Source organism: Typopeltis vanoorti, chromosome 1 (assembly GCF_054136105.1).
Source record: "Typopeltis vanoorti isolate ZY-2024b chromosome 1, IOZ_Tvanoo_1.0, whole genome shotgun sequence".
Classification (NCBI taxonomy): domain Eukaryota; kingdom Metazoa; phylum Arthropoda; class Arachnida; order Uropygi; family Thelyphonidae; genus Typopeltis; species Typopeltis vanoorti.
This window is the reverse complement of record NC_143549.1, coordinates 101196238-101213220: the sequence shown is the minus strand read 5'-3', so window position 1 is coordinate 101213220 and position 16983 is coordinate 101196238. Positions and strand designations below refer to the sequence as shown.

Below are 16983 nucleotides of genomic sequence, written 5' to 3'. Positions count from 1 at the left end.
TTTATATATATATATCATCAGAATTCTATTGCATACAGTTTGCTGAGTTGAAAATAAACGTATGGGATGTAGTAAGATTTAAAGGGTTAAATTTGTCTCCATGACAAATAAAATCATAGAAAATAAAATTCCCTTGGATTGTCCAAACAAAATAGCTGATTACCCAACATTTCCTCCAAATCAAGACAGGAAAAATATAGTTATCAACTCTAAAATAGGGAAACATGAGAAAAAAAGCTAGAAAACCCTGAAATCTTGAGATCATTAGCCCTTTCAAAAATAATGGAATATGGACCTGACTCAATAAAGATCCACACAGATGGCTCCGAAAATTCCAAATGGCAATTCTGGGAGTGGTGTAGTCATCTATGGCTCTCATAATATAGAACTAAAAACAACTAACAGTATTGGATGCAACTCATACCATGCAGAATTAATAGCCATTAACACAGCGCTGCAATATTTGGACAAACAAAACCCGAACGAGTTTATATTTTTCACAGATTCCTTAGCAGCCCTTCAAGCTATTAAGAACTGCTATACTAGCCATCAAGAAATACTTAGAGACATAGAAAAACATAAACAAACTACGTAAGGATTCCGAAATAATCTTCCAATTGATTCCATCCCATGTGGGATTAAAGGGAAATGAAACTACAGATGAAGTAGCAAAAATGGCCGCAACATCAAGCGATACCACAGATTGCGATCTTTTTAAAACCACCCAAAAAGAAAACACAAAAGAACAATTCTTCAGGACATGACTCACCACTGGTACTCAGCAGAAAATCCAGGAGCTACCATCAACTCCAAGTTTAATCACAGTGCCACTACCATGATATCTCGCCTCAAGACCGGCCACACAAGACCAATCAAGTTTAGTAATGGCATAAAAGTCTTCCCCACCTGAAAAATCTGTAACAAGGAGGAAGCATCACCAGTGCATTTGCTAAACTGTATGAATATTTCCAAATGTGAACTCTATAACAACCCAGAAAAGGTGCTGTATAAAATACATGAATTTGACCTCTATGATCTGGTGTAATAATACCATGGGATAATAATAATAATAAAAAAAATATATATATATATATATATATATATATATATATATATTTAAAAATAAGCTTTTATTTTTTGGTACAAGTGACTTTATAATTATATATACTTTAATAATCCTCAAACATTATATATTCCTTAGAAATTTTCAAACTGAAATAAGTTTGTCTGGGAAAATATCATGCTTTCAAAATGTCTAGGAATTTTTTTTTAAATGCACATATATTCACAATAAAATACTCACCGTTCCGTTAATAAGAATACTTCATCAAGAATCTGCTTGCATTTATCCATATAAGGCTGGATATTTAAGCTTGACCACGTAAGTAAACTTAATCCTGGTTTAAGAACTGCATCGATTTTAAGCAAGTGCACTTCGAACAACGGCTTCAGTTCTGTTCTTATATTTTCTTTAATTTTCTCATTTTTCTTCAGAAGGAACTAAGAAAAACATGATAAAAGTACGCATTGAATGAATCCACAGTATAATTAAATAAAATAAACGGAACAATTTTCAAATTAAATAAATGAAAGTGTGATCATTTCAACTAAGAAGATTTTAATTTCTTGTCTTACTCTTCTACCCTCCGGGATCGGCGAAATGAATATACGCAAAAAAACAGACAAGATATAATGGCTTAATAGCCTTAGCAGCTCCGTTCGAAATTAACAACAAGTATCTTTTGGGATTCAAGTATTGCTGTCCACTCTTTAACATAATCTGAAATCATATTGTGCTTCTCAAAAAGCTGATGGACTTATCCCAATAGATTAAATAGTATATAGTAGTGAGTAGGAGGAAAGGAATCATTATATGGGCTTTTTCAATTGAAAGTGAGTTAGTTCATTTCACACGGGGGTTACAGAGACTTTTTTCTGCCATAAACTCATAATATTTACATAAAATTATTTACAGACTAAAGTACAATTCGTGGATGTTAGATAGTTTGCGTTTAGATGATAATAACGGCATTGTGTGTAGATGGAGGATTGAGTAGTGCTGATGGTGACCTGTGTGGAATAGAATGCAATGATGGCAATGATGCAACACAGACATGAAAAAGTAATGATATTATAATTCTATTGTATAAGTCTTTGAATACCTGATTTTAAAAAGGATGAAGATGTGTTGGAAAGAGGTTGAGACGATTGGCAATGGTTTCTGGAATATTGAGTATATGAAGAGAGATATTGAGGGAATGCAAATTACAGAGTCTTGTGGCTAGAAGGAAGAGGGGAAGAACATGATCGAGACATAAAAGTTGGTAATGGGTTATTACTGGATTAATATAGATGGGATTTTTTTATAGAGTCGGTGGAGACAGAGTGAGAACAAAATGCCAGTCCTGTAAGGAGACTGGCATCTGTATAAGGAGAGTACACAAGAGGATGAGTAGGTTTGTAGTGTGTAGAGTGGTAGGTGATTTAAATACTTTACTCGAAAGAGTGATGAGTGCAGAGCGCATGAATGCATTTAAGTTACAGTATGATGATATTTTATTTTTTTTAAAAAAAGAAAAGTCTGTTCTCATTCAGAAGTTAAAAGGAATGAAGGAGAGCTAAGGACAAAAAGTCCATCAATCAAATATACCGAGGTTAATCTATTGAATCAAGAAACTTGAATGTATGTGTAGCAACACCACTAACACCAAATGACTACCAACTTTCTCTCTCTCTCTCTCTCTCTCGCTTATTTTATTTAGAGAAATTTAGAGAAAGAATTTACAAACACTCATTCGTTTGTAAATTCTTTCCTTTCCTTGTGGATTCAGCTTCGTTCATTAAGTAGGTTCTCCACAAACGAATGCTGCTATTTTAAATGCAAGTAATTATTGAAAAAAAAAATTAAGATACCGCAGTAACAAATTTTACCTATTATGAATGAACAATGTGATGATGGTGAATAGGGACATGGATTAAAATTTTTTATTTTATTTTATTTTTTTTTTTATTATTGGAATGAACAAGTTCACAGCCAGCGTTATATGTCACTCGATACATCCAAGCCCTAACTGAGTTTCGACATTTCTTGGCGAAACTCTTCCACCTCCGTATGAAATCTGCTATGAGAAGCCCTGATAGAGGACGGTGGTAGAATTCTTAGTAATTGTGAAGTTATTTTATGAGATGTAACTATTTTATTAAAATACATTTTTAAAGAGAAGAGCAATATAGTGACGGTCAAAGGGTGGTTATTTGGGGTGACGGAAAAGTTAACATATTTTGTATGACTATTTTCTATGTCAGTTTCTCTTTTTCTCGCGTTCTTATTCAAAAGGTATAGTTCTTTGGTAGTAACTGATTTATATGCATTATGCGAAGAAATATTTTGTGCTTTCCTTACGAAAAGAAAGATGCTCGCTATTTATAATCCTTTTAAGAATTTTAATCCCTCTTTAAAATCAAATGATCAGCTTCCCTATTATGAAAGATTCTAGGCCGGTCTCTGGCTTTTTTTTCTTTTTGAAAGAACATAGTCCCTGATAATGCATGATTTGATTATCTTGCGTATAGCATTTTGAGAATTAAACGAAAGTTTTCTAAGAAAATCCAAGGAAAAAAAAGGGAGGGATGGAGCAATACCCACCTGTAAGAAATTTTTTGTTTTCTTTATTTGTTCCTGTTTACTGAGTACCAAACGTGCCAGCGGTGGCATCTCGAGGCCCATTTTATATAATAAGTCAGATTCTCTCATGAGTGTCAGTAGCTGAGGATCCAAATTCACTTCTAAGCGATCAGTTTCACTATTAACAGCAAGAAGTTTCTTACGAAAGCATGCTTCTACAAGCGGTACCTATATAAAGTAAATAACATGACTATTAAATTGTTAGATGTAGAGTAGATAAATTATTATTACTTAAATTTTAGTAATATACTGTTCATATATTAAGTACCACATCTCAACTCTAAATTTTAATGATTTTCTCAAGATAGTTTGTCAAACGTTTTGTACAATGAATAATAAAATCGACTAGCTTGTAGATGGATTTTAAATTTGTTTAAAACTAATGTTGGAAGTTTACGGAATGAAACATAATGCATAGGAATGAAGACTTCAATAAAACTTTAAAGTGCACACACAGGTAGGTAAACGAACTGAAGATATGAGACAAGGAATCAAGTCTCAGGAATCTTCGGCACCCATACAGAGTTCAAATTCTTAGGACTTCAATATTTAAGTCTTGTTATTTCTATTACCTTATGTTGCCTGGCATACAATTTTACACTGTATAGAAATGATGTTTGTGTGACAGAGACGAAATACTGGAGTAGTGAAACAGTCGCTGAATTCAATCCTAAGTGCTGCTTCATTCCATTGAACTGTCAACATGAATGAAATGCTTGAAATGTGTATAGGATAACATATCAATTTCTTCATCTTAAGATATGAAGATGAACTTCATTTCATCACATTTACTGTACTGCAAATTTTTATTGATCTATGAAAGACAATAAATAACAGGCAGAGTGAATTCGATAGTGTGAGTTCGTATGGGAATACAATAAACGGAATATGCTACTCCACAAGAAATAAAATCAGCAATACTGTTTATTACTATTGAGTCGACAATAACAAAATATTTAATAAAATGGAAAGCTTCTAATTCTGTAAAATTCTGCGACAAAAATAAATTAACTGCATAGTATATGAGAAATAATTTCGCACTATTGCGTGTGCGAAAACATATTCTCGGTCTACGTTTCATCCTTACATTTTCGTATTTCATTTTTATCTACTGAATATTTGCTTTCTTGCATTCTAGACTACAGCATGCCTTTTATAGTTCAGTCACCATTAATTAGTGATAAATAACATGCTAAATATAATAATGCGAAGTACTGTAAATCTCATCGACCTATGTTTGTTTAAGCCAGGGGTCGCCAAACTTCTTTGACTGTCGACCCCTTCAAGAGTTCCTTGATGTTTTATCGACACCCCCTATTTTACTATTACGTAATTATAATAGGACAAGCGAAAAAGACGCTTATGTGAATTTTTAGATTGTTTATTTTATAGTTACAGTGTTTATTGTATGTAAAATATAGTATATATTATTATATTACTATTACTACTACTATCACTATCACTAGTGATATTAATATGCTGGTATTAAAAAACTACTGGTATTAATATCACTGGTATTACTACCAGCCGTTCTCAATTCTTCAACATAGAGAAGTTTAGTTCGTGAATGAATAACGATTGAATTATAATATGCATGTTGATGAATTTTAGAACATTAACGCTCACTTGTATGTCGATGGCAAAAATGAGACTGGGATCGAATACTTGTAAGTATAAGTAAATAAGCAACCGCGCACGTGTTGCCATCTAGCTCCTGCCGGACGGGAACTACAGACATCCGTTTATTGGTAAATACGTCATTTTGGCCTACTTGATTGGCCTCCGTAACAATTTTCATGACCTTGCTCCATCTTACAGGTCTTATTCATGTCACTGTTCCTACGATTCACTCTTAATTGCGTTATCATTCAGGATGGAGGTAATCCAAGTTAACCGAATTAAATATTACCCGTACAATGATGTCTTATATTTTTCTATCGACCCCTGAGCCCGACTCGACCCCTAACAATGTTATATCGACCCCTGGGGTCGATATCGACCATTTTGGCGACCACTGGTTTAAGCAGCCCGCATTTCTGTTAAACAACAGCAACAAAATTCTTATTCCATTCGCTTTATTTGAAAGTCTTTTTATTTTTATCCGTTAGACAAACAGACCGACCAATGATCAGCAGTCATTTTGGAAACCTGAGAGTGTTTCAATAAACTTGATTAAGAATTAGTTAGTAGCTCTTTGGCACAGACAAGTAAGGTTTTCCTACTGAAAACTCGGGTATTTAATTCAGCAACTCAAGAAAATCGGTGTAGAACTTGAACTATCTTAGACAATAATATGTCTACTGTCAGGATTAGGGCCACGGGAAGGCGGCAGTTATCTGCCATACTCTTCTTCTAGATGCCTATGAAATCACTTATACTAGCCTTGAGCCAGCATTCAGTGACAGCTAAGGGTGGAGCTTGACTATCCATTGATCTTCAAAAGATTAATTAGAGCTATTACTCACTTATGGGAATAAAGGCGTCAGAGGAATTATTATTATTATTATTATTATTATTATTATTATTATTATTATTATTATTATTATTATTATTATTATTATTATTATTATTATTCTGTAGAATTCTGTAAAATTATAAGTTGCAATGTCACTGAAGATGTTTATTGTATGTGTAAATATTTTAGCAATCAATCAATAAAAAAATAGTATTATTATTTTCAGCATACCTAGTGTGTGTGTGTGTGGGTGGGAACGCTTGCAATTGCTCATGACTGCAAGACTTCACCAGCTGTGCAAAGTTGGTGCTTGGTTGATTTCATGTCATAACACATGTAGACATGTATTTTGGAAAAAAATAAAATGCTTTTTTTTTTAGTCTTTTAATTTTTCAAAATATGAATTCTACATTTACAAATTTCCTTAATTCGGCAGTTTTTCTAGGTTGCCAATTGTCTATTGCGATAATAACTGAAGAGCTGCAGTGCATCGTACATTTTTCTCGATACGTTGGAAAAATAATTTCAAGTAAAATCTTATATGCGTAGATTATTCAAAGGCATACAAAACAGTATGGCTTTACAGACACACGAGGTTTTAACATATGCCAGAAATAATACACTGATATGGCTAATTCCATGGAGCTTATCGCAGAGTTATAAACTTGATACTGTCCTACCGACTAGATTTTTTTTAAATATTTTGGCATGCCAAAAAAAAAAAAAAAAAATTGGATGGGTTGTTTGGAATAACAGCAGATAAACTATGACTATGAAGCCAGTGCATTCTGTACTGTACAAATGAGGCAGGTACATTTTTAAAGGCTTTAAGGTTCAAAGCCATTAAAAACGTTCCTACAAAGTTATTCGAATAAGCCCCCAAAAATGTTTTTTCCTTTGCTAATATGCCAAGTTGTGACTCACAAAAAAGTGTGTCTTCTTCAAAATAGATAAGTGAAAATATATAATTTGAAACTTTTTAAGAGTACTGAAACAGAGGCGAGATTGTGTTTAATGATAAGCTGGAATTTGCAATTGTGGTCAGTTTTTTACCGAGAACGACTACTTGTTGTTAAGAAACAACAACATAAAAAGCTTTTGTGTTTATAAATGATTAAATTATAAATTAAATTAAACATAGTAATGAAACAAATAATGATGGATTCACAACAAAGTACTAAAGACAGCATATAAGAAATACTCACACGTTCATACCAGTTATGGTATACAATCATTTCGAACTGAACCAAACAGTGAGCAAATCTGTTATACTTTCTTACTACTTTTTTGCCTTCTGAAGTCTTCAGAATATTGCTTCGTTGGTAGAGAAGTGTTATTGGTTCTTCTATTCTAGTCAGTAAATGGCGAGCCCAACTAATTTTACCTACAAGGATAATTTCGAATGAAAAAAAAAATAAATACATAAAATATATATATATATAAGACAAAATACAACTTTTTTGTTTATTGTGTAGAAAAATTACTGACTGATAGATTAACTTAAATAACTGGCTTTAATTAAATAAAATATTTGCCATAAAAATAATTTAGTTTATACACGTATTTTTACGCATGCAGTTATAATCAGTTAATGGAAGTCTAGGAGATAATCGAATGTAGCCAGTCATTTTTTTTATTTTATTTGACTGTAATTGAGTGCAGAGGTGTAGCTAGGGAGGAGCGGAGGGGAGCGGAGAGGGGTGATCCGTCCCGGGCGACACTTTGAATCTTTTTGAACTTTTGCAGTTAATTCTAAAATACAGTCTCGAGAACTCATTTCCAATTATTATAATACTACTGCGATTTTCCTCACAATTGCTGTAAGTGTTGCTAGTTGTGAGAGGAGTTTTCCTAAATAAAATAGATTAAGAATTACCGACATTATTATGAAATAGACTTCGCCAATGTCATCGAATTTTGCTAACAGAAAAGCAAGAAATATAACATTTTAGAATGTTGAAATTAAAGTTTTACTTCAAAAATAAACATAGTGTTTAATTTATTTCCCTATCGTTTTGACTTTTTGTAGTATTTTTGATGTGTATTGAGAGGGGTGGCAAACTCAGGGACCGCCCTTGAGGCAAACGCTCTAACTATGCCACTGATTGAGTTAAATCAACAGAGGCATCTAGTTCATTGCCTTCCTATATGAGATAGTTGTAATCCAGGAATGAATTTTCTAGCGTCCTGGGTAGTCACTCGTTCAAACTCGGGAGTGTCATCATCACTTGCATGTTGAATTAATGCCTTTTGATATTTTAAAGCATCCTCTTTCACATCGCTTTCACGTTCTCCTAATGTCATTTGATGTTTTGCTGCAGTTCCGTCTACAATTTCGTTTTCATAATTCATTTTCATTTTCATTATAGTATTGAAGGCTGTCATCAATGTATGAAGCTCTTCATGGGTTCTAATGTCATTCACGTCTAATGGGAAGTCATATTCATTATCGGCCGTATCTGGCATATCCTTTATTGAATACTTAAAGCCACACTGAGCAAAAGTTTTGAATGGTCTTGTTGCTTATTCCTCGCCTGTTATTGACCATGAATTGTATTGCTCGCAAAAGATTTATTTTTTAGCTGACCTCCTTAGCAATTGGCAAGAACCAGTAACATTTTTCTTTATTTCGGTTGTTATTCTATGTCCCAACTCCTAAGTCAGTTCTTAAAAAATCCAGATATTAATCACGCATTTGAATTTATTTCATTATATTATTTATTTATTAACATGGTACAGACCTTGTAAAATAATCATTTTAATCCCTTTAAATCATCGAGGCCTGGCCATTTTTCCAACACTATTACACGATTCATTGTAACGTGTTTATAGCACGATCGCGCTTCATGGGGTATATATGTCATCGGCACAAAATTTTGAAGCAAAATTAAGTAATTTTTCTAACAGTCCCTGTGATTGCTGGATGACATCTTTAAATAATATTGTGTCCCAAATGGATGAAATAATTTCTTGTTATATTCTCATTTTGCTTTTGTTCTTCTTCACTTATCCTAATAAAACGGTTAACGTTTATTTAATAGTTTATTTGACTTGGACGTTTCTCTATTTTCATACAAAATTTAATATTAATCTGTTGCTCCAGGTCTGCCAAGGCTGCATTGCTTGCCTCTCTAGTGTCCTCTTCAGAAGGAATTTGTGTGTGTGTGTGTGTGTGTGTGTGTGTGTGTGTGTGTGTGTGTGTGTGTGTGTGTGTGTGTGTGTGTGTGTGTGTGTGTGTGTGTGTGTGTGTGTGTTTACAACAGATATAAAATTCCTCCTGAAGAGGACACTAGAGAGGCAAGCAATGCAGCCTTGGCAGACCTGGAACAACAGATAAATATTAAATTTTGCGTGAAAATAGAGAAAAGTCCAAGTCAAATACACAAAATGTAACAAACGGCTAGAATGAGGCTCTTTGCGAACACAAATCCTGGATTGATCGATGATTCAATCCAGGAGTCGGCAACCTGAGGGCTCGTTGAGAAACTTTTGTTGCATTTCAGTGATCATTTAAATATAGTATTAGTTTGATTTTTTAATGAAAGGAATTAGAGGATAGTTTATTTATATTTTCTAATTTTATTTAAAAAATAATTTCAAGTTAAGCATGCATATTTGAAATTAAAATCGGAAATATTCACGCTTTTAATGCTAGTTTGTGGTCCTTCTTTTTTCCAGGTGCAGCACTCGAAATATTCTGTTGAATGCCATTTTTACCACATTAGCTACTCAATAAAAAAAAAAAAAGTCGCCCAAGCGCTATAAGAGGTTGCCCAAGCGGTGTAAAGAGGATGTAGCAGACGATCCTCGAAGGGATAATGACAATAAATGACTAGTAGGTTCAAATTGGTGAAAAAACTGCATACCGTTTATTAACTAGCGGCCGTAGATTAACACTGCAAATGCTAACAAGTGAATTAAATGTATATAAGGAATTAATAAGGGCCTATAATTTCCACAGAACTGGAAAAAAGAAAAGACAAGTGCATCTTATTTCACACTATTTCATGATATTGGATGCTTCTAAGGAAGGCCTGTGCAGCTCAGTGGAAGTGGCACTTGCATCCTCTGCACTAGGCCACCAAAAGATAGACTTAAGTTCAAGTCTAGTGGACAACTGGAGGAAATTTTTCTAAGCCTATCTTCGACCGGTTCCTAAGTTATTCGATCTCTGGCATGTGCAAGCGTGTATTTTCCCCCATAAACTCGGGTTGTTTTTCGTCCTGTAAACTCAAATCTACCAGAACCCACATTGTTTCAGAAAGTAACATATCCTGTTAGGGTTAGGTACCAAGAGATGGTAGCACTTGATTGCCAGTCTCTTCATCGGTGCTGCCAATAATTAGTGATAGATATGGGGAAGTTATCTTTGATTGGCTACCAGTGGAGATTGAACTGCCCACTTAGTCTTCAAAAAACAGATCAGGGTTTAAAGGCCTCGCCTATTCCCTATAAGGGAATAAAAGGCGTTAGCTGGTTTTTTTACTTGTAAGGAGTTTGTTAAAACAGTTGATTGTGGCACTGATTTCACTTGGATTGAGAGCTGGTCCTTCCAGTATGATCTCGAGATCCAGAGACAAAGAAGAATGGTGATCACCAAACTCAAAGAAAAAGTTACTTTCGTATAATCGTATATCAAAACCATGGTGATTGCATTCATCCATCGCAAAGGGATAATTCATAAGGTATTCGTTCTGCCAACAGTTGTCGCTACTTAGGGACACTTGGCGAGAATTCAGCGCATGTAGGCAAATTTGAACAGCTTGATTGGGGGATGTTTCATGAAATGCATCTGAACACACAACGATCAGGATACAGATTTTATATCTCACAAGCCGGTTGCAGTGCTTAGTGACCTCAAGCTTCTTGCACCCCCTATCTTAATTTCATCAGATTTTTTTCTTTCTGTTTCCGAGTTGAAATTGAGATTGAGAGGAGATTTCTAACATTCATAGGAGTGTAACAGTAGAACTAAATATCATAGTAACAGAGGAGTTTCCCCAAATCTTCCCAAAGCTTGGATTAACGCGGTAAAAAAAGTATATTTGGTCCCTTAGAGCAGCGCTTCCCACTCTGTGGGACGCGGCCCCCTTGGGGGCCGTAAGTTTTGTTGAGGGTGGGGGCCATGAAATAATGAAAACAAATTTTAAATGTTTTAAGACTAAGTAGATATTTTTATCTTAAAAGAAAGTTATTTAATTTTTATTATTCATTATTTCTTTTTTGTTCTTTTTTATATTTTAATGGAAAAAATCACACATTAGTGTTGGTTTACAAATTTTGCTTCTTGCGTATTTCGGCGATTAATGAATATTAATAAATATATGCTTATTCATATAAGTTTCATTTCAAAGGTATTGATAAGAATTAAATTATCTTAATCAGGATTTAAATCGATCGGTACCCGAGTTAGTCGATCTCTGGCACGGGCAAGCAGGTTTTTCCTCCCGGAAACTCGGGTTTTTCGTCCTGTAAACTCAAGAAAATCGACCGTAGAACCCACATTATTTCAGACATTAAATATATTGTGTTAGGGTCAGGGACCACGAGATGGCGGCACATTTGAGCCGTCTCTCTTCACTGCGTACCGCTTAATTAGTGATAGCCTTGGGCCATCTGTCTCTGATTGGGTACCAGTGGAGATTGAACTGCCCACTCAGTCTCCAAAAGTTAGATAGGGCTAAATGGCCTCGCCTACTCCCGTTTACGGGAATAAAAAGGCGTTAGCTGATTTTTTTTTTTTGATAAGAAACGCAAAATCTTGAATATAAATTTTATTGAATATAAATACAGTAATATGATAATAATATATTTCTATATTTAAATTAAGGAGATATTAAATCCCACATTGTTTTAAAACCGAATAAGAAATTCAACTATTGGCTCTTTATATTAAAATATATGTCTATATTAGGATTTTTTTTTTTTTTCATGGGGGCCTTGAAATATTTTAATTTTTCCAAAGGGGGCCTAGCATTCATAAGTTTGGAAAGCATGCCTTAGAGAATAAGTTTTTTTACAGCGAAATGCAAGATGAAGAAAAATATTTAATTCATGTTAGGATCAATGGCATAGTCATAGTTAAGTAAATTGGCAGTGACAAGAAACCCCTCATTAGTGTTATGATATAGTAGTTAGTCCTATCCACATAGTTTGTTCTGTCTCTCAGTGCGTCTGTTATTTATTACTATTATTATTATGAAACCTCCAAAGAGTCCAAAAATTCATCGGAGCAGGACACCTATTATACACCTCTCTGTCTCCACCACTCAATCCACCAACTACAACGAATCGCAACAACCATCATCATCTACACCAACGCCATCTACTGCCCACCACCACTAGTATTTCCACAGACAATCACAAACATCCATGCCCACAGCGGGATTCAAACCCGTAGCCTTCCGGCTGGAAAGCAGATACGCTAACTACTCGGCCAACTAGGCTAGCTTGGCTTGGAGTATAAACCCTCCACCTCAACATGAGATCAGCTAACTTATCTTCAGCTGAAAAGTCCTTGTAAAAGTTCTTTGCATCCTAAATGAAATTCAAATCCATATCTTCCTACCTAAAGTGTCTTCACAAGATTTTTACCAGATTACCAGATTTACCGTCTTTACCAGAATGAGATTCTCGAAAATATATTCTATATCTATATTTTCTCTTGTTTAACTTCAGTCTCATACATTTTTTTTTTATTGTGTATGTGTGTGTTCATAGTTCATTTAGTGAATCTAATTCTGCTTAATAACGGAATGAACAATTCATGAATGTAATTTTTTTACAAGTGTCATTCTGTGAACTTAAATAAAAACATAATAATTTTTATTTTATTTTATTTAAAATAGAAAAATATATAATTTTTAAAATTATAATTACGTATGTGAATTGGTCGTGAAAAATGCTTAAAATCATATGGTGAAACTACAGTAAAGTCCGACGCTACGTTTAAGGAATGTCAAAATTCATGGACAAGGACAACTAATATGCGACCAAAGGGGCGACTCACAATGGAGTATTCAGCAGCTATCCTACCTAAGCCTTTCCAAAGATACAGGAAGGATTTGTTTCATAACCAGTCTAAGGCATTTTCTGTGTTTGAATATATTAATCACAAAACCGGGCTTGGCGTGTTTACACACTTTACATGTGTTCACAGTTTCGATGGATGTGAAGTGCTTATTAAAACTTTTATACCATTGATATTACATTGAAATACACTATGATGACAAAAGTATTTGGACATCTTATATACCATGCTAATTTCGGTCTTACCAAATGCAAATATTCAGGGAGTGTCTGCGTAAGTCTGGTCATAAAAAATGGGATTGCTGCATGTTTTGCACTGTACTCGATGTCAAGATGCCACATTCAGATGAACTGCCAGACTTCCAACGTGGGATGGTAGTTGGGTGTCAGCACATTAGTGGTCTTTCTGCCCGTGACATTGCTACCCATTTTAGTATACCGAAAGCCACCGTTGCTTACGTCATTCGTAGATAGAAAGTTATTGGTACTACTACTACTACTACTACTACTACTACTACTACTACTACAGCAGGAAAACGCCTTGAGTGACCACCGATACTCACAGACAGAGCTCTGTTTCGGAATGTTCAAGCATCGCTGACGTTAACAGCGCCGGACCTCGCAGTTAACCTGGAAAATGATTCAGAAACATCTGTCAACACTAGAACTGTTCACCACAGCAGCGCTGATGTGAACAAGCCACACATCACCTCCCTCAACGCCAAACGCCATTTGGACTGATGTCACCGTTTCTGGACCGTAGATGATTGGAAAAGGGTTCTGTGGAGCTATGAATGACGATTTCAAATGATTCACTTTGATGGCCATGTTTAGATCTGGAGATTATCCGGGGAACGGTTCTGGCAGGACTGCATCAATCCAACTATCAAGTTCGGAGGAGGCTCAGTAATGGTATGGGGGGGGGAGTTCAGTTGAGTGAAGCTTGGTCCCCTTCGTGGACGTGACCAAAACCATGACATCTGATGGCTACTTAAGACATCCTGGACAACTTCATACTTCCGAAGCTGTGGAATTACTTCGGCAGTGACTCTTGCATGTTTCAGCATGACAATGCTCTTATGCCATACTGCACTGCGAACCCTATCGAACATCTCTGGGACGAGTTAGAATGCTGAATTCGCTCCACACCACAGCGACTGTCATGAGCGTCAGTAATGAGGATAGCTTTGCGCGAGGAATTGAAGAATATTCCTGTAGCAACGTATCATAGATTGGTTGAAAGCATTCCCAGAATGGTAGTTGCTATAATTCTGGCCAAAAGTGGTCTTACTCGTTTCTAGAAATGTGATCAAACTTGTTTTTTTATTTTTTACCATAACTAGGTATCCCAAACTCTTTGTGAACATAGCGTATATGATGGATACGATGTATTCAAGGAGCGATATATTTCACCCATACTGACGTCGATGTAAACAAAGCACGGTCCACTCTTAGAGAAGCCTCAAGCATGGCTACTCTACCATAAAAATTTACTATTGTAGTAATAAATAAATAAATAAATAAAAATAAAAATAATGAATAGTATGGTTTACGAAATTTATAGCCATTTGTTGGATGCTTACCTGCAGTGGGTGGAAAGTTTCTGGGTATAGGCGGCTTTGCTCTTTCCTTTTCATATCTCTCATAAGTTTTTTCGAGATCTTTGTTATATCTTTGTAAAACTTGTCGATATTTCTTGTCTAAACCTAGTCCAGGAAGCGGAAGCTTATCTAATTTGAAAAGAAGTTTTAGGATCTGAGATGAAGAGGTGACGTTAGCAAACTGAGCATCCAGTAAAGATGTAATGTTTGTCTGAAAGTCAAATGAACAAATCATATTAACAGAATTATACGGAAACATCTTATAGTTTTTTTTTTAAATTCTGTATTTAAAAAAAAAAAGCAATGAATGACTAGTATTGTTCTAACTCTGTTTTGCTCACTCTTTGCAACATGGACATGATTATGGGTATTACCATTAGTATAAGTAATGATATTTGCATCACGTCTTTGTTTATTCTTTTCATGATAATGGCATTGTCCCTCTCTATGGGTTAATAATTTCTTACTGGCAACGGCGATATTATTATTAACTAAAGGATAAACTGATTCAGAGAGCTCATCCCATAATTAGCCAAGGGATAGAGCATATCCAAAGCATTTAGTCTGGAAAATGATGACACTATTATTATAACAATAATAATAAATATCATTATTATTGTAATCATCATCATCAGACCTTCATGCAGTCAAGTAACTCATCGCCGGAGGTCCCACTATTACGCCCAAGTTCATACGGTGACTTAAATATATTCGCCGTCTCCGCATTCACAACACTCTCAGGCAATGCATTCCAATCACCCACCACTCTGCAAGCAAAAAATCTGCTCCTCACCCCCCCCCCTCTTATGACAGCTTCCAAGAATGGCGTCTTGTTTTCCCTTTGTTTTTCTCCACTCTATGTAAAACATTATCCACATTAATCTGGTAACAATCTCTTAATAACTTATATGTCTCAATTATATTCTCCCTCATCCTCCTATCATCTAATCTCTGCAAAAATTTGTATTTCCTCAATCTGTCTTCATACTCAACATTCCAAAGACCAGAAACCACCTTAGTCAATCGTCTCTGAACCTTTTCTAATATCTCTTCATCCTTTCGAAAACCAGGTGACCACATCGGTGCACAATAGTCCATATGTGGCCACCAAAGCCTTATATAGTGGAACCATAAAATCTTGACTCGGAAATGTTAGTGTCCTCCGCATCACTGCAATAACCCATTGGGCTGTCTTCGTGATTCTGTTAATGTGTCTCCGAAATTTTATGCCCTTATCCACAATCGTTCTCAGATCCCTCACATCCACCACTTTTCCCAAGATACTGCCACGAACTGTGTGCTCTGTATCCCATCTTTTCTTCCCAAATTTTAATGATAAATATAATACCAAAATAATAGAACTTAGAGCTCTTTTGGCTCAAGCCGATATTAGTGAGAATGATAGCGCAGTCCAATTCAAATTCTATCCACGAATCTAAGATTTATGTCAGGAACTTTCGCAACATATGGACTGTTCCGAGTTATGTTTTCCAACTTATGTTTTTTTTTTTAATCATATGTGTTTAAATTCGATGCTTAATTCTTGTAAATAGATAATTTCTCTGAATTTGCACCAAATGCACCAATAATAATAATTATGATCTTGATCGCTTTCAGTCACAACCGACGATTTTCGAGTGTCAAATCTTAATATGTATATATATACTGTCTGACCACAGATACTACAACACTGGCTGGCAGATTGCCAAGAAGAATCAATTCAAATTGAAGGGGAGAAAGAAATAAGGCGATGTAAATTCATCACCAGCACGCGAAATCACGTGCTTTATACATAAAATTTTCCAACTGTTGTACAAGCAAAATAATTACCACTTGAAAACTAGAATTTTCATATTGTATAATAATAATCATTCATCCCACGAAAAACGCATTGATTACTCTGTTATCTGAATGGATTCGCCTTCTTCTGTCATGCGCAGAAGTGTCGAGGAGTCTCGCATCTGTGATCGGACAGTATATATACTGTATATATATATATATATATATTTATTTATTTTTTGTCGTTGTTGTTCAATGTTTTGCTGTTGATGCCGTGGTCACCAAGTAGTCCAAGTAGTCCATAATCCAAACTAGTTGATAATTTATACTGATAATATAATACCGATTTCTGTATTGTAAAATCTCACAGAATTTTTGTAGTTTCGTATTCTAGCATTGTCTTGATTTTAAAGTGCCGCCAGAAGGAAGGCTGC

The 16983-nt window shown here is 35.0% G+C and overlaps 1 protein-coding gene across 1 annotated transcript in view; it reads right to left on the bottom strand.

The window, feature by feature from the left end:
* The window catches only part of LOC150110257 (dynein axonemal heavy chain 5-like), a 972373-nt gene that overhangs the window by 899839 nt on the left and 55551 nt on the right, over positions 1-16983 (bottom strand). Inside the window, exons 12-15 of the mRNA XM_090394637.1 lie at positions 14753-14981; positions 7421-7524; positions 3647-3853; positions 1304-1500 (exon numbers count right to left, since the gene is read on the bottom strand). Coding sequence (XP_090250763.1) covers positions 1304-1500; positions 3647-3853; positions 7421-7524; positions 14753-14981 — 737 coding nt within the window. The remainder of the gene's footprint in view (positions 1-1303; positions 1501-3646; positions 3854-7420; positions 7525-14752; positions 14982-16983) is intronic.